Here is a 24,697-nt window from a genome sequence, read left to right as displayed (position 1 = left end):
GCCGTATCTGTGCAGTAAATTAGCTAAACCCCTGAAGAGTTTGGTGGGAGCTTATCTTCAAGTGAATAATTTGAATGTAGAGGGAACTGTCTGCGTGACCAGTATGGATGATTTGTTTTATATTGAAAGGGATTGAAGTGACTGAATTTCATACTTTTAATTTGCAAGAATTTGCTTAGCTTTTATTTCTTGCATTTATTATGTACTTCTATACTTCTGGGGGTTTTTGGAGCATTGTTCACTAGAATTTTACATTGAATTTCCTGAGCTAGGGATGGTTTTTGGCTCTTTTGGAGAAAAATCTTTAAATATTAGCCTATTAGAGCAACTACTTGTTTTACAGAAATGTATACTAACAAAAATGTCGTTTACTTCACAGGGCTGTAAGACATCAATTAATGATGATACAAATATTTTTGAGGCATTAAGGACAACAGAGAGTGTCATAGCAATCAGATAAGAAGAGAACTAATGAGGGGCAGAGGTTTTAACTTTTCATTTCTGTGGATTTGGTTAGCAGATTTAATTTCTGATCAGGAATATTGACTCAGTATCCCACAATACACTCAAACCCAGCATCTAGATTTTCCCAGGTTGTATATAAATAACATTTCTCTGCCCCATACACACACACATACACACGCACCCCATATATATAGTGGTATCTGCTGTGTATACATCACTGTGATCATTCTGGACAATATAATTTGAGAAGTGTGTGCGTGCGTGTGTGTGTGTGTGTGTGTGTGTGTGTGTGTGTGGAGTGGCAGAGGTGAGCAGAAAAAATAAAGGCAAAAGCTCCAAAATGGAGCCTCAATTCCATTTCACCTGAGGCATTGTAATTAATTATCAAGTATTTTGTTTCAATTCACTAAGTTTAGAATGGCTCAGAACTGATTAAGAATTAAGGTTAGATTCAGCTTCTCATGTAACCTATAGCTTGATTTACTATTCACTTTGGACAGCCACATTCTGATTTTCTAATTTGGTCTTGAGACTTTTTTTTTTTTTTTAAAGTTCCTTCCTCTCAAAACCAAAGTTAAAATCTCAAAACGCTTTTTCTTTTCAATGTATTTAATGTGTTTAATTTTTATTTTTATCATTAAACATTGCATTAAGTTGAACTGGGCACTTGAACAAGCTTGGAAAGAGAAACGTGAGAAGAGAAAAGCTCAAGACAGGACTGACTTTCTCTAAAGGGCACTTGCATTTGCTTGACTGTGTTGGATTTGGTGCCTTCTGTGGTTGCATGGTAAAGTTTTCTTCTTTCTTTTTTTTTAAACTGACATATAATTGACATACGTTTTCATTAAAGAAACCGAAAAAGACTGGTAGTCCACTTTAGTCCAGCTAGAGTACTTCCACTCAGCATTTCATGGAGTAAGTTTGGTTTTATGACCTCCCCTATATCATATAGGCTTCATTACTTTTTTGCTTTTGAGGGTCCTCTTAGTTTTCAAGAGGCTTTTGGTAAACTCAGTACAGAGAGTAGGGAAGAGTACAGAGGGTCAGAGGAAACATTTGTGATTCCAAGCATAGGCTAGGTTATAGGACTGTGTCATGCCCTAATTATATATCATTACCTTGCACCACCGTGGGGTGTGATAGGGTCAGAATTATCCTCTGCTGTATTATCAGTGTCTTTTCTTAAATATTCGGTTACATGCTTCCAATCTTGGGATCATTGTTTTCTCTTCTACAGTGTATTTTGGGGAAAGTTTCTGTAAGGCTGCATATTATTGATTGAAGTCAAATAAATGTAATTATGTCCGAAGTGCAAAGCATTCTACTTGAGCTGCAAGAGACTTGAGGTTGAATAAGGTATAGCTTACGTTCTTCTTGAAAGTGACCATCTTGGGACTAAATTTTGGCCTACTCTCTTGACGAGATCCCCAGTGAGATCAGATCCTTCCCCCTTCCACTTATCAACTCACCTTTTCTCTTCATCGCAGTCATTTTTGTTTTTTCTGTAAGAGGAAGCTGCCTCCTCGGAGTCTTGGTATCACCTACCTAATCAAAGCAAATAGAAACAGCTTTTGTCCTGTTGACATTCTTATAAAATATAGTAAGTTCTAATACGGTTTTTGTTCATGATTAGTTTTTCCTCTTTTCTGGAGATAAATATTCAGAACACTAGGTTTATGTTCTAGAGAAACTCTCTCTCTGGAGAACTCGGAATTGGTTCCTTTCTGGAGTCCCCCGTCCCCCTTCTCCCGCTTACAGACAGCTGCCCACTGCTTCCTCTGCTGTGGGTCCTCCCGTTTCCAGCACTCTCTGCTCTTCCTCCCATTTTAGGATCCTCTTCCCTGTACGTCTCATAGTCTGTTGGCGTGACTTCTTTCTGTGTCTCTTCCGTCTTCCCTTTCTTTTTACCTCTTTGGTTCTCTGACCCAGGTAAACTTGGAAGCTGCTGTTAACCCCAGGTGTTTGTCTCTCCTCCTTGGGCAGTGTTCTCTGACAGTTCAGGGTTTGGATTGACTGAGCCCAGGTCTCTGTTAACATCAAGTGCTGCCTTTTGTCCATTCTGTGGAGGCTGAACCTAACCTCTTGAGGCACAGGATCAGGACTCTCTAAAGAATCTGTCTTCTCTCCCTCCTTCTATTGCTTTGCCTCTTTCCACCCCAGTCGTACTGGAGTTAGTTAGAACAAGCCCACCATCATGAGAGTGGACCAGTAAGCTTTCCACAGCACGTTCTTCCCCTCCCCAGTTCAAGTATTTTGCATATGGCATTTAGGAGGATTATTAAACAAAAATGAAACAGATTAAGAAATGAACATAAAAGAGTCAATTCTCTTGAACTGTGGTTGCATAATGGAAATCGACTACCACGAATGAACCCGTGTACTGAAGTTATGAACAGCAGAGCTAATGCACTGCCATGAGTTCATCTTTATTATTGCATTACACCTGAATCAATTGATAAAGTAGCTTTTTTTTTAAGCAAGGGATGGCACTTAATTGAATAAAAGCCAATGTAATTATATTAGCAGAGGCCAACAGTACTGCTGACAGCGGAAAAGGGACACTGTTGAACAGAGTGCCAGAGCTGGTCTACACATTTCTGCACATTGTTTGGTTGACAGATATTGAGGGCTGGTACATCATCTAATTAGATTACAGATTTCTATTGCTGTAAGTGAGAAATGAAGAGAAACATCTCTTCCTGGTAACATAGCAGTGGAGATGTGCAATTTCACAAGTGATCTTCGGAAAGATGTGTCCATCTGGGGGATCCGTGTGTCCTCTTGTCGATGTTAATTTATTCTTCCTTATTCAGTGTGTCTTGATGTGACTGCTGTGGGTCTGGCTGCTGTTTTCTCAGCGGTGAATCTAGGAAGTGGTAACTGCAGATGTGTGAGAAGCAACGGAGTTCTAGATTAAAGTCATCGCGAAATGTGTGCTTGTGAAATTAAGAAAGGGAGGGGAGGGAGGGTGTTAAAAATAATACACAGAGGGGTAGGACTTCGTGAGCTGCTTGTGGTTGGCAGATTGTTTTATCAGTAGATTGTTTGACAGTATGTACTGTCACTCTATTTCCACATTCCTGTAATAAATCCGGTGGTGTCATGCCTACATGTCAGGGGAAAGACTTCACAGTAGGCATCTCCTACACTCTGCTTAGCAACCTGCACTTGGAGTCATCTGCCATCTGACACCAAGGAGACGGGGAGCGACTGTGTCAGAGCAGGGACCGTGGGGACCACTTCTGTTTATCATTCACATATCTGCACACTGCATGCATCTGTGCAGAACTCATTTATGGATGATGGTGATGCTGTGAATTTGGTTTATCTTAATTTATGATTTTTTGGATGATGCGGCTGATCTGAAAAATCATCAAGACAGCATATGAGATGATCGCTTATGACAGAAAATGATTTTGTGATCAGAACATTTTAAATCCCTGTGTTATTGTTTAAGTTTTTTTTTTTAAACCAGATGTCTAGAATGTGAATTTGTTTTCTCTCTCTCTCTCCTTCTCTCTCTTTTTCTCTGTCTCTCATTCTTGCTTTCTTTTGTGATCGATTTAGCAAAAGATTAGAAAGCTGATCTTATTATCACAAGGTAAGCTCAGCCTTCCTAAGTGCAGTGTGGAGAGGGCTGCCGCCCCTCTGCCCCTTCAAACCCGGAGTGCTGTATATTGTCTTGTGTGGAAAGGTGGAGAAGTGTTTCCCACCTTTCTTGTCTCTGAGGCACATACCTCTCAACCATCTCTAAGAAATATTAGCCATGCTTGTCACCAAATGGAGTGACTCATTTCGGTCTGCCATACTTTTTAATTATAATCAGGAGGTCTGTCGAACTTGATGCTGGCCATTCTAGGTCATTTCTATTATCAATTTCTGTTATCACAATTACTTCTCGAAGATGTAGAGCTTCTGCCATTATTGAGAAGCTTTTATGTATCTGTATATTTATTTACTGGTTTACTTTTTGGAAGGGTAGCCTTCAATTTAGGTACGTGTCAATCGTGAGCCTTGGCAGGTGGAGAGAGGTATATGCCCAAGGGCACTTTAAAAATAAATGGGGGATATAAATACAAAGGCAATGTTTTCAGACAGATAATAACCTATCAGGCTTTGGTAAATCATGACATCCCTATGGATGCTCTGGGACAAATCCTATCTTTTTTTTTTTTTTTTTTTTTTTAATGCAAGCAAAGCATTCAGTGAGTAGAGTAAAAAGTTTTGCTTGTCTAAGAAGTATGGACTCCGGTTGTTAAAATAGAGGGATCATGTGTTATTATCGTGCTTGATTTTTTTTTTTTTTTGTATTTATTGTGTGTGGGGTTTTTTCTTTTTTGGTCCCTTTGGGTTTTTTTCTGTTGTTGAGTGTGATTTTTTTTTAAGGGTGGGTGGGTTTTATTTAAAAAGCCAACTTCTGTTTTTCAGCTTTTTTTTTTTTTAAGAATTAAATTTTAAAACTTAAATTACTTGAAAACATTTTCAACTCTAAAATGTAGCAGCTTCTGAAAATAAATGTATTTTACTATTAGATTTAGCTGAGATCCCAAACCATTCTGCAAAAAGGGATTTATGTTTAAAGACAGTCTGTAACCCTATTTCAAATTGCTAACCTTTTAAGCTAATTGTTTTTCCTACCTAAAACTTGCAGTGTAGGAAGGTGAGGGGGAACAAGTCATTATTTTGTCAAGTGAACCCTAAATTATCTAGACTATTTACTTTTTTTAAAAAGGGATCCCTTTTATACCTCTAAAAGTGTTTGCTGTAGAAAAAAATGGCTTTCGTTTTGTTTTTAGGTAAATTCAAATTGTTCAGTTTAGACAAGCAGAACGTTTCCATCCTTTTATCCTATTTAATGTATTTTTTCAAATCTCTGCTGTGAGATTCTCTGCAGCTGATGCTGCTACAGCGTAAAACGAACAGAACAATCATTCAGGAAAAGGTGCATGGGTTTGCATTCATCCTACCACTGAGGAATTTTACTCTCTTATAAAAATTACGTTAATGAAAAGCTCCCCTTATTGCACTCCCCACCACCACTTATTCCCAAATCCTGAGGATGTGGGGAAATGTTTGCTTTTACAGGGGTGTCATTAGCAATGAATGTGCTTATGTGGTGCCTAGTGGAAGCTGAATCCATTTTAAAATGCTCTCCTTTTTCTCACCCTCCCCACTCCCTGTACACCTACCCCCCCCTTCCCTCTTGTTTTCCTAGACACAGTGCCAACATCAATCTCCATCGTAAACTGTTGACCAAAGAACTCGATGACATGGGCCTGGACTCATCGCAGCCCTCCCTTAGCAAGGACCTCCGGGATGAATTTTTGATGAAGATCTATGGTGCCCAGCACCCCTTGGGGCTCGACGTCAGGGAAGACGCCTCCTCTCCCGCGGGGACAGAAGACTCCCACCTGAACGGGTACGGGAGGGGCATGGCGGAGGACTACATGGTCCTGGACCTGAGCACCACCTCCAGCCTCCAGTCCAGCAGCAGCATCCATTCCTCCAGAGAATCCGACGCAGGCAGCGACGAGGGGATTCTCCTGGATGACATCGACGGGGCGAGTGACAGTGGGGAGTCGGCGCACAAGGCCGAGGTCCCCACCCTCGCTGGCAGCCTCGGGGCTGACGTTTCAGGATCTCTGATGTTCAACAGCTTGTCCGGGAGCAATGGTGGGATCATGTGCAACATTTGCCACAAGATGTACAGCAACAAGGGGACCCTGCGAGTGCACTACAAAACCGTGCATTTGCGAGAAATGCACAAGTGCAAAGTCCCCGGTTGCAATATGATGTTCTCCTCTGTGCGAAGCCGGAATCGGCACAGTCAGAACCCTAATCTCCACAAAAACATTCCCTTCACTTCAGTAGATTAGTCTCAGAAAGGACACTACAAATGCCAGCTCTCACCAGATGGCCTACGTATTTGAACTGCCATAGTCAGTGTGTGCTTGTGTACTTGGGATGGTGTGTGTGTATATGTGTGTGTGTATACACATGTATGCCTCTGTGTCTACATATATATATATACACACACACACGTTTTCTTTTCTTTAGATACAAAAAGATAAACACTAGGTGCTTTTAAAGTTTTTTTCTCTTTTTCCTTTATAGGTCGGATCTTTCATTTGGGGGTGAAAACAAAGTACCCTTTAAACACATATACACACATACACACATAAAAGCGTGACACTAGCCCAAATTTTGACAGAATAATAATTCTTGGTCCTCTCCAAAGAGACAATTTGTTGTACCCATGACTGTTGCCTGCGAAAAAATAAAAGGGAGAAAAAAAAAGAAACAAAAAAGGAACTCCTTATAGTTGTCTTTTGTGAACTTTAAGGTTTTGAGAGAATCTTCAATTAAAGCATGGCAGATTCACCTGTAAATATTTAGCCTTGAGAGGCCAATGATGTAAAACAGTTGTATTGATGGTTGTTTAACTCTTTTGTTTAATTTTTACAGTTACATCAGCTGTTAGATATACAGGAAAAAAATAGTTTGCTGGCTAGCTCTATTCATTTATGTTAGCATTAATGCACATTTTTTAAGGAAAAAAAAAAACCATGGTCTTGTTTTTACTACCTGCTAGATATAGTGATAAAGAGGTGCTGGCATGCCTTACAGCACAGATCTGATTTTTTAAAATGTCCTGTACTAGTACATAAATCCAGTCATGCACTTTTTTTCATACACTACAAGGGGATGTGTAATATCCATGCTTCTTTTTTATCCTTAAACTATTGCCATACTTCAAGTAAGTGTCTTTTTAAAAAAATTCACTTGTATAAAAATGGTCTGGTCAGTATAGGGCACAAATGCCAAACAAAAGTATTAGTGTTAACACAAAACTGCCAACTTTGCACAAGTTTCCAGAAAAGAAAATACAATTAGTCACTCAACATAACCACAGGCCAATTTGTCGGCCACCAGAAAACCGCTTTAGAAAAAAACACTTGGTGATTCAAGTGCCGAATGTTATTACAATCAACACTGCAACCTTCTTGCTTATATGTTAAGTTACATAAAAGGAAAACAAAATTATGTGGTGTGAAAGAGCTAAGGCATTTATTCTTTAGAGGCTGGATAATATTTCAGGATACAAAAGCCCAAATTACTCACTGTGGAACAAAGCTGAATACAGTAAAAGAGTTGAGCACTCATTCGCAAGGACCTAACCCTTAATCCTTTAAAAAGAAAAAGTCTGAACTCGGTGGGTCTGTTGTGTGGCTTATGTAATTTACTGCACGTTCTGCATCAGTATTCTGATTCAGGCTGGTTTGATAGACAAAATCAAAGACCTTTAACAGCGGCAGCAGCAGTACTTGGAAGCTTTGCAAACATGTGCTGAACTTGAACTAAGCAACACTCCTTTCTGAAAAGCCAGAAGAAGGGGGTTTAAAATAGGATCTCTCACTGTTTAGTGTTTTGTGTTTCCCCACACGATTTGGCAGAGAGGAATGAAAGCAAGCCTGAAACCAAGCAATCGAGAGTGAGAAAGAGGAGGGGAGAGGATTCTCCAAACCTTTTCTGTTGTGTTTTGTTTTGTTTTGTTTCCGATGTTTACACATGTTGCCTGAGCTGGTTTACCACATCAGCTGCCTCGGCTACCACAACATACTGACTAAATGATGATATTTACTCAAGTTCAGTCTGCAGCCAAAACCATTAGGGTGTGAGTTGCAGACTGTGTTTTGTTGTCTTTTTTTTTTTTTTTTTTAAGTGGAGGGGGAAAAAAAAGATAAACAAGGAATATTTTTTGTCAAACAGTACACAGTAATTTAAAAGAGAATGTATTTCTTTTCTGCATTTAAGGGCCTCAAACATTTCTCTCAGCAGTCTAAAAGTTAGAAATACCCCCTTTGTCTTAACTTTTAATGTTATTTCCATTTTTCATATGTTTTGTGATTTTTTTCTAGGTTCACATCAGCATTCACTTCCGTTAAATTTGCCAAAGGAAACTGTTAACATGTTTCTCTTTTTTATTATTCCTGTAGGATTTATCGTACCTCACAGTATTTATTGTTTCCAAAAATAAGCATCATTAGTTGAGGATTCAGTATTTTTCTTTGTGAAGATTTCACAAATGATAGATTCTTAAAGATAAGCTAGATGTGTCTAGGGGCTTTATCTTTTCATCTCCTTCAGAGCATGCTATGGGGTTCATTTAATTCTTCATTTGTTCTACAGTGAGGAGAGACCAAAAGTATTTGCAGTAGAAAAGAAATTATATCAGACACTATGTCTGTTAAATGACAAATGTTTACGGTTAAAAAAGCTGAGGAATTAGTGCTAACCGTTTTTGTTTTCGTGTACCTTTGAATTCCCCAAAGTCTTAATTGCTTTATTTTGGTGTTGTGTTAAATTGAATAGACAGAGATGTTTTCCTTTGTTTGTTTTATACCATATAAGACTCTGTACAGTATGTTTGTGAAAGACTGAACTAGAATAATGAAAGTTTGTTTGCAAACATTTTGGTTCTCTTAGCGTTCTGTGTGTTGCTGCTCTTGCCCTATTATCCAAATGATTCGATTCCAAAAGAGTGGAGAAAAAAATATTTTTTGGTATCCCACCAAAAGATTATGGAAACACTAGCTTTGGGAGTGTGCGTAGACTAAATGACACTTTGTTTTATGAAAATAACAAATTTTCAGCCATTTTTAACAGTTACACTCTAGGTTGAAATATTAGAACTCATCTTGTACAAAAATCAGTGTTTACTCTGTTTAATTTAATGTCAGCTAAAAGGTCAAAGAGCCCTAATGAGTGAATTACATAGCTGTCAGCAGGTCACAGCAAACGAACCAGGCTTAGAACAAATGTTTGTTACTTGCCACAAACCAGGCTAGTGTGGATAGCCAGTTAGAACAAGCCCAGGAGTAACAAGATTCTCAAGGTAGAAGTTCCCTTGCTCAGAGCATGAATGTGTTCACCTGCCTTTTGTTGGAGAAATGGCAGTGAGTCCTGGACAACTTGCCCTTTTTAAGTCTCTCCCCTTTGCTACTATTGTGCCTCAGGTGCCCACATGTTATGGTGGCCTTCTAAGTGGGTGTATAACATTTTCCAATTTAAAGCCTATTTGCTTAAAAGGGACAGGGGGAGTGGACGGAAGTGGTCCATAAGATGGAGAATCATGAAATGTACATTTCTTTTAGTCCCCCAGTGTCGCTTGTTCTTGGGTGTGTGCCTGAGTGCACTGTTTGGACTTAACTCTAAATCTAGTTAAGATGGTGATCTCAAGGCTTATTTGCAAACGGGAAGGATAAAGAGATCAGCATTGTAATCACTGAGCCCTTCATCTTTGCCCACTCATACTCATTTCTTTTTTCATAGGAGTTTCCTATTGTGAAACAGGTTCTGTTCAGCTGCCTCCATTCTATGCCAGCTGAAAAAGGAATAGGGATGCAGCTTTTTTATCCAAGCAGCCTTTTCCCATTTGATTTTAACCAGCATTTTGTCACAGGTACAAAATTGGGCAGTATTATTAACTTGCATGTTTGCTAGGTGGTGTTGAAATGTACTGTTTTGATCATTTTAAACTATGTGTTTGTAAATATCAGAAAGGCTTAGTCTGCTTTAGGGAGTATTTGTGTGTTATGGAGGGGGACGACACAGAGCAAGAATAGATAATTTGGTTTTAAAAATGTGATAAAAAGCGGGACATTCTTTGTTCTGCTATTAATTGTATCGAAATAAGTCAATGCATTTCAGATCTTAGTCCCGCCGCCCAGTTCAGCCTGATGCCTTTTAAAGGTTTCAAAGTGTTAATGTTTTCCTTCTCAAGGTGACAGACATCTTTTGAAATTGTTTTTAGCACAATGGCGCCACTGTCCTTGTAGTGTAATTTCTTTGGTCATGAATTTCCAGGCCCTTCCAGTAAGAGAAAGGCACTTCACTGGTTAATAGCCTGTTAGTATATACATTGCTCTTAAAAAAAAAAAAAAAAAAAAAGCAAGCTTTGAATATATCAAGAATGGGCTGGCTATTCCAGAGGCATTCTCCTCATTTTACTCAGGGGAAACCATGCGCTAGGTTCCCACCAAATAAAAAGTGACCTTTTGTTCCGCTTCCTCTGTACACACCCCTGACGTGTGCCAAGCAAATAAGAACGGGGGCCCTTGGCAATTAAAACAGAAAGAAGCCAGTTATCAGATTGAGATGGACATGCTGCTAACTGCCAACAGTTGACCTGAGCAGTCCTAACTAGCACTTGGTCTTTAGCATTGGGTTAGATTGACTAACAGAGTGAATAAAGCTCAGCCCTCGTAAGACACGCTCCATCTGCTGTCATCAGAAACAGATCATCCGGAAGAAACCTTCTTTGATCCTGTGGACACACTCCTTTTCTTGAACTTTTCAAAATTATGACAAATTTCAGGGTTTTTTAAAATCACTTATATTCCCCCGAACTTGGAATATTTAGAGGATTTTGCTTTTCCCTCTCATTCTTTGTCTAATGGGAGGGGTCTGAATGAGTACGGAGGGCAATAAAAGGCAGGTGCCAAAGGGACTGGAGGGAATCACAGTTTCTTAAAGCAGAGTGAGGGCTACTAAGTAGAGGATTCGAACCTGCCCTGGCTTGAAGGTAACTAGAAAAGAAAATAGTGAAGGCACTGAAAGGGTCACGAGAAAAGTCTGGTGCAGCTCAGCCTAGCAGCCAGTGAGAGCACATCGATGCAGTGCCCCCCAGAGCTCCCCATGACCAGGTGCATCACTGAACCCCAGTCTGAGGAGGGAGGGAGGAAGAAAGGAAGGCCGCTGCCTGGAATAGCTCAAGTCCCTTTCAGATCACGGGAGCCAACTAGGGCAGTTGCGGAGGGGGTGTTCTTTTTTTCTTTTCTTTCTTTTTTTTGGAGTGGGAAGTGATGCTAGAGTCCCTTAGGGAACAAAAAGATCCATTGGGTCAACTAGGTCCTAGAGAAGTCCAATGGTCAAACCAAGCTCTAGTTGTGACAAGTGGAGTTGAAGGGCATGGTAGCCAGCACGGATCTGTCCTTTCTCCATCATTACCGTGGCTTGCCCCCGTAGCCGTGGTTGTAATGCGATGTGGCTAAAAATCTCTTGATCAAAATGTGAGCTCATTCACCTTTCTACGAAGCATAAAAGTAACTTTTCTGTTTTCATATTTTCCCTCCAAGCTGAATGTGTGTGGTAGGTAGCCTTGCTTATGTTAGCATTAAGGCCATATCTGCGCTGTCCTATAGTTGGAGAGTTGCTCACTGTAAACATTAATTTTCCGTTAGTATTATGTAAATCCAGCTGTAAAACTGACTAGTGAATTAATCTAACATCACTCTTGCCCAGACACCCATCCTTTCCTGTGTCCTCCCATTATCCTCATTCTTCCCACATTTTGCACAAAAATGATGTTTATGGTCATTCGGCAATAACTGGACATCAAATAGTGTCTTTTTGGCATTTGTTGAAAAATCCAAATGCCTAATAACAGGGGGTTTAAAAAAAAAGCTAAGCATTTTTAGTACACTGAATTGGCTCAGCATTATTGTTCATTATAATGCTATATATTTTTTTGAAGTAACGTACTACAGTTGTCATAAAACTATCTTTATTCTTCTCCTCTGAAGTGTTGTAAATTCATTTGACCTTTACTGCAAAAAAAAAAAAAAAAATCTTTTCTATATAGTGTATCAAGACAAGGCTCAGTTTGTAACAAATAGTGGACGGTTACAAAACAGGAAGGGAAAAAGCCAGGCTGAGCAGTGAGAAGCTTCAGTTCAATTTCACCTCATATCTTTCTAATAACTTACTTGTCACTTTATTACCTTCCAGTGATGTGAACCGCTGCTGACAAGACTGTCACACTAACAGCAGACAACACCCTCTCTGCTTCAGCCCCAGCTCTCCTGGCTACTTATTGCCCTGGCCCTGAAGGGACACAAACTAATAGTGTGCTTTCCAGTTCGGCACTTGGCCATCAAATATAAAAGGATGCGTAATTGCCTGTTTATCCCTTGTGAAGGGGAAATTGAGTACAAGGGCTAGGCTTTCCCACCGAGTTCCCTGATGTACACACATTCACAGTCTCTCTCTCTCTCTCCCCCCCCCCCCACCTTCTCCTCCCAGCACATGAGCACGTACACACACCCACTAAACTGTGTCTTTGGTAAGCCCACAGCTGCCTCAAGGTGCCCTCGCCAGCTATTAAGAGGACAGTAACAAGACTACTTCTTAAGGGTCGGTAGACAGATGCTGACTTTGATGGCATTCTTTGAGTCTTTGGAAACTTAAGTATTGCAATTCCAAGCCCATGCATTTTGGGAGTACTGGGTGTGGCCCTATAATTACAGCACAGTTTCTGCAAGTCAGTGACAAAAGTGGTATTAGATCGCCCCATATTCTGTAAGGAAAGCATTAAAATGTTTTGCCTCCCCTTCAAAAAGTGCACATGTTGTAACAAATTGGTTGTGCGTGATGGTAAAAAAAAAAAAAAAAATTTTTTTTTTTTTTTTAGTTTTGACACCCAACTGTTAGCCTAAATGAACACATGTCTTGCCATGAGAACCTCCAAATCCATAGTGTAACAAGACAAATTCACCTTTGTTTTGTTTAATCGGACGGACAATCTGAAAAAAATAATAAGGCACGGGGACTTTGACTTGAATCACTAAAACAGAGACCACCCGATACGTAAAAGTAAATTCTCCACTTTGGGAAAATTTTGGTAAGTACAAGCGCATGAGCTTTACGAAATCAAGTGACTAGGGGACAAAAGGTACAAAGGAAGATCACGTGAAAGTGTTATCTTCCCAAACATCTTGAGCCTAAATAGCATGTAGGTATTGGCTGCTATTTTTGTATATTAAACTACTTAAAGGATGGTAAAAGGTGGCTAGTTGGTGGCTAAATGAAGTGCAAGATCTCTGTGTGCATCTTCCTTGGGGAACTAGGGGACTCCATGCTTCCTTCTAACCCTCCAGAAGCAGGTCTGTTAGAAGCTGATGACCACCTCCCCTCCCCGCCAACCCGGCTTTGAACAGTCACATTTCAAATCTATTTGTCAACCAAATAAGATACAGGTGGGTGTCATCTTTGATACGAACTTCTGGAAAGAGAAAAGTGGCAGATTTAGAGATAGACGACTTACCAGGTCTGTGTTGACAAACCCGTGCTAAAATAATTGCATTAACCAGGGTGAGGACTGGGAAGAAAAGCACTTTGAGTAAGGATTCTTGGGGTCAGAGAAAAAGCAGTTGATGTTTTTTTAAGTTCCCCCAGTATGTATATATTACAATCATTTAGCAAACATCTTAAGAGAATCTTAATTAAAAATTCAGCTGCCAAAATTGCACAGATTCTGCTAACTAATATGAGCTTTCCCCCACCCTTTGAATAACAGGGATGCTTAAGGACAGTTCTAATTATTTTAATGTGTTTTTAGCTTCCTTTTTTTAAAAGACTCCTTGAAGGGAAGGAAGAGCAGAAAAAGGTATTTTAACAAGAATGGAGAGAAGTAGATAGTATAAAACTATATTTCTTGAAGAGAGACTATCTTAAGCGTTATACCAAGACTTTATAAGGCTTCCTGTTGCCAAATGTGATGCTGAAATAATGCACAAGTAAGATGGCAAATCGATCCATTATGAACCGGCTCTGCCCACTTCTGTTACGGAATGCAAGGATTGAGAGGTGACTCGGGGCGGGGGGGGACCCTGGATGTGTGAGAGAGCTCCACTCATCTGGCCCTGGAAACGCTTTCCACAAGAAGGGGAGAAAAGCCCAGCCCTCTTGGTAGTCCCTGGCTGCAAGGTGAGCTGACCTGGCACTGTTTCCACAGGAGCCAGGCTGCCCGTCCTTTCCATGCTAGGTGACAAAGCATCCCCCTGCCCTGCCTGTGAATCAGTGCCATAGCCATGAGAAGCGTTGATTCATGAGGTATGATGCTCTTGACTCCCAGACAATGTGCTGAGTTAGTAGGTTCACTTGAGATGCATAAACCAAGGTTGAATTTTCTTTTTCCATCTAGTACTCAATTTGGAGCATTTTGCATGTCTTTGTACAGAGTAATCCATTCCTCTCATTGCCCATCTTAATCTCCCCTGACTTTTCCATTATCTTTCCACTCCTGCCCTTTCTTCTTCTGATCTCACCCACCCCTTAAAAAAATTCTTTTCTGAAGCAAGAAGGTAGAACACTCCTTCCCTCACCCGGATTTTGATGGCTTTGGAAACATGTGTGTGTTCTACCCTGTCCAGGGTTTACATAACGTGGATTAAGTGAATGAGATGTTCTAGCATTATATATTAAGCTTATATGACTAAGATTTATAATATATGGTGCTCTCACTTTCCTGTGCAAACTTTGGTTCAGCTGCCCTGCAGAAAAGTCTTACCTTTTTCCTACCAGTGCCAGTATGAACAAGGGCAGGATTGCTAAACGTGGGTATCTGGAGGTCTGAGGGGTGAGAGAAGGCGGAGTAACCAGGAGAAGACTTTGGTCTGAGGCCTCCCTGGGCCTTTCCTCAAAGGTGGAGGCGAGTCAGGGCTTCAGGAAAGAAAGCTCTCTGTTCTCTACTGCTTATCAGGGACTAGGCCTTTTAGAACGAGCAAGATCCCTCACCTGGTTGAGAGAACGCCTAACTTTCTTATTCACCCCAAACCCACCGGTGTGTCTCGCTAACAAAAACATTTGACTCAACCTGCCTATTTGACAGCAAAATTGGCCAAAGGGAATTGAAATAATCTTAAGGAAAAGAATTTTCTCCAAGATATGTACTCTCCCTCCTCCCAGAGTTTGGGGATTTATGCTTTTTTCGTTTCTCTTCTCCTCTGCATCAAACCAGCCTCTCTGCTCAGCCTGCCACAGAACCAAAGTTTGCACTACAAAAGGCAGCAGCACCAAGGGACGGGGACAGCTTGCATCACCCTGATCTGATCATTGTGACGTCGGTAGCTTCGTAAATACTGTATGTACCTTGAACAAGGGTTTTGTTTTTGTTTCGTTTTTGGTTTTGCTTTTCGGTTTGTTTTTATTAGTAGTCTGAGGGAATTAAAAGTTTTTATTTGCTATTTCTTTTGTTGTATTTTCTGTACTATAACTGTCTACAGTATGTCTTTTGCATAAAATGCATAAGGGTTTGGGGATGTAAATGGAATTTTATTCATATTTTGTCCAAATACCTCTTGTAATTTGTATCAGAATTCTTGTACAATTTTTATATTAAAGATTTATCAGTCACTGATCTCTTCTTACCTGCTTGATTTGAAGAAACCTCAACAAACTCCAAGAGACCTTTATAAAACACACCTAGAAACACTTCAGCCCACATCGTGACTCACCCTTATTTAAGCCCCCTTGTTGGATAACCCAGTCTTCATTTTGGACTGAATTATGGTATTCCTGAATTCACTTCTTATCAAACTCATCTCTTGCTCAGATGGCAAAGCTGAGTCAGAGCTACGGAGATCCTAGCCAGTCCCGATGGAACCCGGCAAACACCGACTGAGTCTTTTCTCACTAAAGCTATCCCTTTGGGGATGCTTTTCCAGTGTCTCTCAAGAATTTCTTTTCCCCAAAGCCTTGGCACAAGCTCTTTTAAGGAAAGGAAGACCTTAGGTATCTTTGCCCCTTGGCTTTCTGCAAATATCTTCCACCTTGACCCTGTGAAATCTGTGGACAGCAGCCAACAGGATGATGACTATATATATATTTTTTTCATGCGAGATACTTGTGTTTCAGTTTATATTCTCTTGACAGTGGTTTTCTGCAGACTGCGCTTGTTATCATCTAGAAATAAAACTAGCAGATGGAAAGATGTTATCATCTAGAAATAAAACTAGCAGATGACATCTCCTGTCATACTGCTTGAGGCCAATGGGAAGAGGCATATAGGGTGCTTCTGACTCAGCAACTGTTTCCTATTACCCCACCTTTTAAACCAATTCTAGCTAAACATTAGGCTAACCTAGACTATAACTTCTGCTGGAGTCTCCCTTCCAATGTAGCATTTCCTGTTCTCCGTCCCTGGAGCCACACTTATCCAAGCCTCCCCAGCTTGTACCACCCCCTTCTCCCATTTCCTCTGGCCTCTGACCCAGAGAAACAAGCTACCCAGACTCTCTAGCAACCCCCTTGGCCCCAGGCCTCTGGCCAGCAAGGGACTGGACAGGCTGCTTGTACCTGGCTGGCTGTCATCAGACCCACAGAAAGGAACTGTCCAGCCAGCTTCAGGTACCACTGACTGAGGGTCCCTCTCAAGGTAGCAAAGGTGCCGACCACCAAGCATTGACGGCGAGCGGGGGGAGCCCCCCCCAATTTCCTCTGAGCACCCACAGACGGTTTCTGGGGTGAGAGCGAAGAAATGAAAGGTGAAACAATTTGGGGGAAGTCAACCTCCACTGAGGCATGTGGTTATTAAATGTCACGGATGTGTTAACGCACCCCTACAGGGAATCCAAGCATAATTATGATCTTTTCATCAGTCATAACACATCTGTAATTGGCAAGAATCCTCCCTCAAACAGCTCCTTCTTCTTTAAAAAAAAAAAATTGCTTTAAATGTTATTAAATGGTGGAAATCCTCCTTTTTAGCGAAGAGGCACCCATGAGTTCAACTCTTGGCACAAAGCTAATCAGAGCCGCCTGGGTTGCGGCCAGTTGCTCTTCTGAGCCACTGGAAGACTTGCCGTCTGCTAGTCTGCCCCGTGTCAGTTGACAGTATGACAGTAGATTAAGTGCTACTAATTTAATAAAGCTGCTCTGAGGATGGAGCCGATCTATCAATGAAGACCAGAGATGATCTCATGGCTGGGGGCCTGGGAGGGGCAGCTGAGAATATCGAATTGCCTCAAGTAATACTGGGGGGAAATCTATCGATCCTCTGTAAGGTGCAGTTATTTTTAGTCACCTGACTCTCAGGCACCCAATCATTACCCATATTTATCAGAGACATATAATGAACAGAGGTATTGATTAGCAGGGGTAGCTGAAGAGATTTCCCAACAGTGCTAGTTCACATTGATAGGTCTCCAATGGGAATACAAGCCATGCAGCCCTGGAACATAACTTACTCTGTTCTAGGTCCTTCCATCGGTTTTATTTTGGGGGGAGAGTGGGAAGGAGGGAGAGACAGTCTTGCACACAGTGGTGCTGCCTTGACCTTTCCCTGAAACCTTCCTTGAAAGAAAGAAAACCAACACACTACAACAGTCAACAAGTACGCAGCCCTGCTCCAAGTTGCCCGCTTCTCTCCAGGCTGGCTGTCCTACCTCATCTCTGATTGCCGTGTGTGTTATCTTGATTTATAGAGATGTGCTCGAAGCTGGGACGTGCCAGTCAGAGCTCAGAGTCATCAGGCAGACGAAGCCTTTTTCCCTCAAAGATCAACATATGGCTTCAGGAAATTATCGTGTTAGGCTAATTGCACCAAGTTGGCATGGTAGGAGCGTAATGAGTCCCGGTTTCAGCACACTGACCCCAAACCCAGTGATGCCAGAGCAGAGTAACTTTCCAAGCATTTTGCCTCATGGCAGGAAACCTCATTGAGCTGCTGTTTGCAAAAGGCATTTGGTTCCATTTCTAGCGTGCGCCCTGATCCTGCACTGCATGCTCCAATCGTACAAGGGAGTTTGCTGTGCGGTTCAGGCGAGCGCTTGTCCTTCTAGAGAACTAGTGGTGACCCACAGGCCACAACCATCAGAAGCCATGTTTTGCCTGACGGGTAACTAGAAACCGTTATGAAAATGCCGATAGGTAACTAGAAACCATTAAACCCCAGGGAGGAAAAAAACCGTAAAGGATTAACACAAGGACAGCTGTAAAAAATAAATCTCAAATGCATCATTAGAAACCAGAAATACACAAAGTCCAACTGTCTGTCATCCACACTGGATATTAGCAACACTTGACTTGGATATTAATGAAATGCTGTAGGAACTTGAAGTCACCTCTTAACCACTGAAGCTGGAGGCAAGTTTCTCTTTGCTCCAGTCTCTTCTTACCTGTGTCCGGGGTTTTGATGACGTTCAATTTCATTTGCCTCCGATTATTCTTGCCAGCGTGCCTTAATCTGTCTTACCTTGGCCAGCAGACTTGTTCACCTTCAGGTCCAGCCTCTCCTTGGACTTTGAGACTTTTGTATGTACAACCTTCAGCCTTTTCTTTGCCCGTCTTTATTCTCTTCATCATAATGTTCAGTTCAATTTCTGTTTTCTTGGCTGAAACCATTAAAAAAAATCAGTTCAATATATTTTGATCCTCCGGGATTAGACTGTACCTTAACTTCTTTCCAAATGTAAGAACTTATAGGGAGAAAAATATCAAAGATTTCAATAATTTTAAATCCCGAGTTCAGTGCATTGTGCAGCAACTTCAAGTTTTTGGAATGCTCCAAAAAAATGGTCATAAGCAATTGAATTTGGACGTTATCAGGGTTTGGGGCATGTGCTGTGTGAGGGGATTTAAAATTATTAGGCCACTTCCAGGTTTTAGAGAGATTCATTTTTATAAATGTAAGTGCTATTAACAATTCAAAGCACTCTCATAATTCCCCATCTTTGTTCTTCCCCGATCTCAATTTCAATTTTTTTTAAGATTTTTTTCTTAAGTGGAGAATGTCCTTCCCAAGTTTCACAAAGTCATTTGCAGACTGAAAACAAGACACTTATTTGATTATTTTCAGATGTCACGTCAATTGGTCTTGAGCAGAAAGTAATCCTGCAAGATGTTATGCTTTATGCTTTCTGTTCTTTCAAAAACCACAAACCTGTGTGTTTGAAAATATGTCTCTTTCCAAAAAAGCCCTCAGCCACACCCACAGAGTGCACATGTGAGGCTGGCTTCAGGCTCATATACAGACATGCCTTTTCAAGGAAGCAACAAAGTCCACTCACTTCACAGATCTACTGTGAGTGTAAGCAGCGAGTGGGAGAAAAAGCCAGGGTGAAATCCAGCAAGTTGTGTCTAGCAGGGAATTGTGTTCTCAACACTTTAAAGATGGGCTGTTTCTCTAGCCCTCATAGTTTGTGGTACATAGTAGGTGATCAGTGCTTATTCATAGAATAAATGGGTACGGTAAATGGGGAATAGAGGTGGGGGTGGATGGAGCCCTTTGTTAAATGCCAAAGTCAGAGCCAGCCTTAAGATTAGGCAAAGGTGAAGGCTGTCACGCCTGTGTAGAATGCAGGCATCAGCTATTTGAGGACTCTGGAAAGCAAATAGTAGCAGAAGCACTGAAGAAGACAACCAGGATTCAAAGTACTGCCGAAATGGCCTGACTTTGCCATTTCCCCCTCCACGTGCCCCAGCCTGAACTCACGGAAACCTGAAACACACAAGTGGTTCTCAGGGCTGGACACAGAGCTCTCCAGGAGAAGCCCTCTGGTCAAGGAGCCAGGAAGAACACAGTGTATGCTCAGGGAGAGTGGGGGAAACTCCCTATTCTTCTTTCTTTTTGCTCTGTTTTTTCGTGCCTGCCTCAAACCCAAGCAACCCTGTGACAAAAGGAGCAGCGGTAGGGGAACCAGTAGGCACCTAAATCCTCTGGGATGGAAGCTGCCCTTCTGGACTGGAGGAGCTGCTGTCCCGAGAGGGTAGCGAAACCCCTTTTGCTTTTTCTCTCTGTCTGTCCTCCCACTTGGTCTGGGAGGCGAGCACAGTCCCAGGAAGTGAACCACAGAGCACCAGCTTTCCAGCCAGAGGACCAAAAGGGCAAGGCTGGAAAGTTCCAGGGAGATCACGGAGAGGGAGGTCCTTGGGAAGGTAACCCCTTCAAATGAATTCCCGGGCTCACCCCTGAGATGCGCGTGCATGGCTCTAATCCTACAAGCACAGGCTGCCTACCGAGCGGTGCTCACGTGGGAGAGATCCGAACAGCGCTTCAAAGGTTTTGAAAACTGAACTGACACTGGAACTAAGACCCACAGAAGACTGGTTGGAACCTGCAACCTGCACTAAGGTTGAATGCCTGCTAAAAACATGTTGACATTCTCCACAGGATTGAATCAAGGCCCAGAATCTCATAATATGTGTGGTAGGCAAACTTTTTGATTTTTGTTTGTTTTTCAACTGGGGTAAAATATACATAACAAAAAGGTATCATTAACCATTTTAAAGTGTATCGTTCAGTGGTGTTAGTACCATTCACATTGTTGTACAACCATCACCACCATCCACCTCCAGAACTTTTCATCTTCCTCAACTACAACTCTGTACCCATTAAACATTGACTCTCCATTGCCCCTATCCCCACCATTCTGCTTTCTATCTCTATGAATTTGACTACTCTAGGTACCTCATCTAAATGGACTCATACAATATTTGTCCTCTGTGACTGGCTTATTTCACTAGCATAGTGTCCTCAAGGTTCATCCATGTTGTAGCATGTGCCAGGATTTCCTTCCTTTTAAGGCTCAATAAGATTCCATTGTGTGTATATACCACATTTTGTTTATCCATTCATCTGCTAATGGGGAGTTGGGTTGCGTCTACCAGTAGGAAGTAGGAAGACTTCTAAAATGGTCCCCAACGATCCTCTATAGGAGTTTTCATATCCTTGTGATCCTGTCCCCTTAAGTGTAGGCTGGACCTAGTGCCTTACTTTTAACAACCTGACTGTGATAAAAGTGGTAAGATACAGTCAGAATATAATCCAAAATTTTTCAGCCTATGAAGAATTAGGAAAATCTTTCACACAGAAGACAAACAATAGATTATATTACCAAGATGACAAAGGTGGAATTACTTGAAAAAGACTTAAAAGCAAGTATTATTTAAATGCTCCAACAATAAGGGCAAACTCTCTTGAAACAAATAGAAAGCTAGAAGGTCTCATAGACCTCTAAGTGGAAACTGTAGAACTCAAAAATAAGATTATTAAAATTAAAAATTCACTGGATCAGTTCAATAGCAGAATGGAGATGACAGAGGAAAGTCAGTGAACTTGAAGGCAGGTCAACAGAAATTACCCAATCTGAACAACAAAGAGAAAAAAATTGAACAGAGCCTCAGGGACCTGTGGAATAATAAGAAAACATCTAATGTGTGTTATTGGAGTCCCAGAACTACAGGAGAAAGTTCAGTGAAAAAAAAGTATATGAAAAACTGATCACTGAAAACATTCTAAATTTTGCAAAAGACATAAAGCTATAGATTCAAGAGGCTCAGTAAACCCAAACAAGATAAAGCCAAAGAAATGCACATCCAGACATGCATAATCAAATTGCTAGAGTCTACAGAAAAAAAAAAAAAAATCCCCAAAGGAAAAAACTGAGAAAAGTGATACATTACTTATAGGGGAACAATTAGAATGACTGTGTTTTTTCATCAGAAACCAAGAAAGCCAGAAGGAAGTGGAACAACATTTTATAAGTGCTGAAAGAAAAGACCTTTCAACCCCGAATTCTAAATCCTGGAAAAATATTCTTCAGGAATGAATGTGAATTAAAGACATTCTCAGATGAAGGATTTCTCAATCTCCTCCCCCACCCCAGCATATATGTTCCAAAAGAACTGCTAAAGGAAATTCTTTATAAAGAAAGGAAATAATACCAAAAAGAAAGTTTGAACTTCAAGAAAGAAGGGAGAGTGACAGGAATTATAAATGTATGGGCAAATACAATAAATTATTTTTCTGTTCATTTTCTGATGGTTTGAAAGCAAAAAATATAGCATTGTCTGGTGGTGTTTTCAATGTATGTAGGTGTAATACATAAGACAACTATGACATAAGGTTATACCACATATGATTCTATTTATATGACGTTCTCTAGAAGACAAAACTGTAGCAGTAGAGGACAGCTAAGTGGTTGCTAGGGCTTGGGGTGGGGGCAGAGTATGACTACAGAGAGATAGCAGGAAGGAATTTTTGGAGTGATGGAACATCACTGTATCCTGTTTGCAGTGGTGGTAACAAATCTATATATGTCCTGAATTTTATAAAATACAGGGAGAAAGTCAATTTTACTGTATTTTAATTTTTTTTTTTTTAAAGGAATTAGAGTTAGGTCCCCTGGTACTCTGATTTCAGAGAGTGAAATCTGTCTCCGCCACCCTCTCACCCTCAGCTCTAAATGATACATCCCTTACTCTTACTTGTTTGCTTTTACAGGAACATCCTTTAAAAAGGGCAGAGTCCTTCCCATCAAAATGATGAGGCTTAAAATAAAACCCTATAGGGGAAACTCATTGCCTTAACTTCACCTTCAGTTTTAAATATTCTTTAGCTTATTTACAGCAGTGTGTTTTGATTGAAGAGAGCCTGAAAAGGGAGGCAAAGGACATTTTGACAGGAGGTGCCACCAGTGAATATTTAAAGGATCGGTCTGGAATTATCTAAGAGCCTTCATATTGATAGACATATCTTGGAGAACGCTTCAAATATTTGCAATGGAGAAGGACAGAGGCAGAATGTTTGTGATATTAACCACCTGGAGCCCTTCCCTCTAGCACAGTAAGCAGCTCCTAATTCCTGACCATGGCACTAGAGTTCTTCAGTACCCTGCAATTGCTGACTGGAAACTCTGAATCCCCAACTACTCCCTCCAGATTGCTCCTCATGCACATACAGGTGGCAGTACCACTTGGCAACAAGGGTGTAGGTATGAAGGACATCTTAGATGTTATGTCTACACTGGAAAGTCCATGGACTAGCTGCTTCATCAAAGTAAGCAGGGAGTGGAGTACAGAAACCAGCAAGGGAGATCGACAAGAGTGGTAAGGAGAGAACCAGACTTGTGGTAGGGAAGGTAGGGAACTTAGAAGTGTCAAAAGGTAAGTGGTCAGCCATATGAAACACCCCAGAGAATTAGGTATGGTGACAATTGGGAAGCATTCATTGGATTTGATGATTAGGGAAATTGTTAATACTTTGGTGCAAACAGGGCATGCCCACGACATATGTATCACAGTGCCTACCAAGTCCAGCTTTCCTTGCTAGTAAACACTGCTCCACCCTCAGCACCAACACAAGAAAAACATGCTAGGTGGACTGCTGCAGGACAGTGGCCAGAGACTGACCAGACACGGGTGACTGACCCACGAGCAGTCCATTTATAGGCTGGTAGGTGACCTATGAGGAGGTCTGGTACAAAGCAAACATAATAATTAGCTACTTAAACCAGCTCTGTCCAGGATTTGGACTCTGATATATAGAGTAGATCGAGCAGTTGGATGTTAGAAGAAAACAGAGCCAGCATTAAAAGACAAAGAGAGAGAGAATAAGAGAGACAGAGAGACAGACACAGGCTAGGAATGCTGAGAGAGAGAGAGATGGATAAAGAAGCAGGCCCCTACGGCTGCTCTGGACTGCAGGAGTGCATGGATCGGGATGTGTGTGGGCTTTATTAGGAAGTTTGGTGGCAAAGGGAAGAAAGCTTGTGTTAGATTGCAAAGAAGGGTCAAGGGTAGCAGTGTGCGTGTGTGTGTGTGTGTGTGTGTGTTTAATAAGAGGAAAGACTCAATCATGAGGGAGGATGTGGGGAATGCTATTATGCTTACTCATTTAAGTCCTAACTCTCAATCTAGCCCTACAGTCAGGGGAATTGTGCTTCTGCTACAAATACCCAAGGGGTACAGAAATGCCTAGAGATGACCACCTACCCAGCAGACATAGGAGCTACTGAAAATTCAAAGTGATCAGAGTGGGAGGAGGGAGGAGCACCATCTATGAATCTGAAATATGCACGAGGCTCCCTTCTAAGCACTTTACCTACCTTTCCTCATGTTTGCCCCCCACCACACCTGTAGGATAAACATTATCCTACTTTATGGTTGAGAATTTGAGGCTTAAGGAAGTTAAGTAACAGAGACCATTGAAACTGTACTTTGAACTCAGACCTGTTTGTCTGAAGTCCTGCTCTTTCCACCTTTCATCCTTTCTCCTACTCATGAATCTTATACACTTATCAATCAACAAGCAAATTTTTGTTGAGTTCCTTTGGGTGTAGCTAAGAGTACAATAAAGAAGATTTCCAGTATAGTCGAGAAATAAAAATATGTGTAACATGGTAAATTACAGTTCATGGTAGGCCAGTTGGGGTCCAATCAGGAAAACAGAAACTTCACTAAGTATTTCAACAGAGATAATTCAATATGGGGAATTGGCTAAATGGGTTTTGGAAGCCTGAAAAAGGAAAAGGAGAATACTGAGGGAAAATAGATAATAGCTACAGGGAGTAGCTACTACCCCTAAGGCTTAGGGGACAAAAGGAAGGAAGTGATTGGGCCATCAGAACCTTGAAGTTCAGAGGAGAGGCCTGTTGAACTGGGGCCTAGACTT

General features: G+C 41.2%; 1 protein-coding gene across 2 annotated transcripts in view; it reads left to right on the top strand.

Moving 5' to 3' along the window:
* The window catches only part of BNC2 (basonuclin zinc finger protein 2), a 413,431-nt gene extending 406,959 nt beyond the window's left edge, over nt 1-6,472 (top strand). For both annotated transcript variants that reach the window (XM_061199080.1, XM_061199078.1), the window contains one exon: nt 5,681-6,472. In XM_061199080.1, the coding sequence (XP_061055063.1) occupies nt 5,681-6,341 (661 nt within the window). In that variant the 3' untranslated portion in view covers nt 6,342-6,472. The remainder of the gene's footprint in view (nt 1-5,680) is intronic.
* The last annotated feature ends 18,225 nt before the right edge of the window (nt 6,473-24,697 follow it).

Source organism: Eubalaena glacialis, chromosome 9 (genome assembly GCF_028564815.1).
Source record: "Eubalaena glacialis isolate mEubGla1 chromosome 9, mEubGla1.1.hap2.+ XY, whole genome shotgun sequence".
Classification (NCBI taxonomy): Eukaryota; Metazoa; Chordata; class Mammalia; order Artiodactyla; family Balaenidae; genus Eubalaena; species Eubalaena glacialis.
This window is presented reverse-complemented; position numbering and strand designations above follow the sequence as displayed.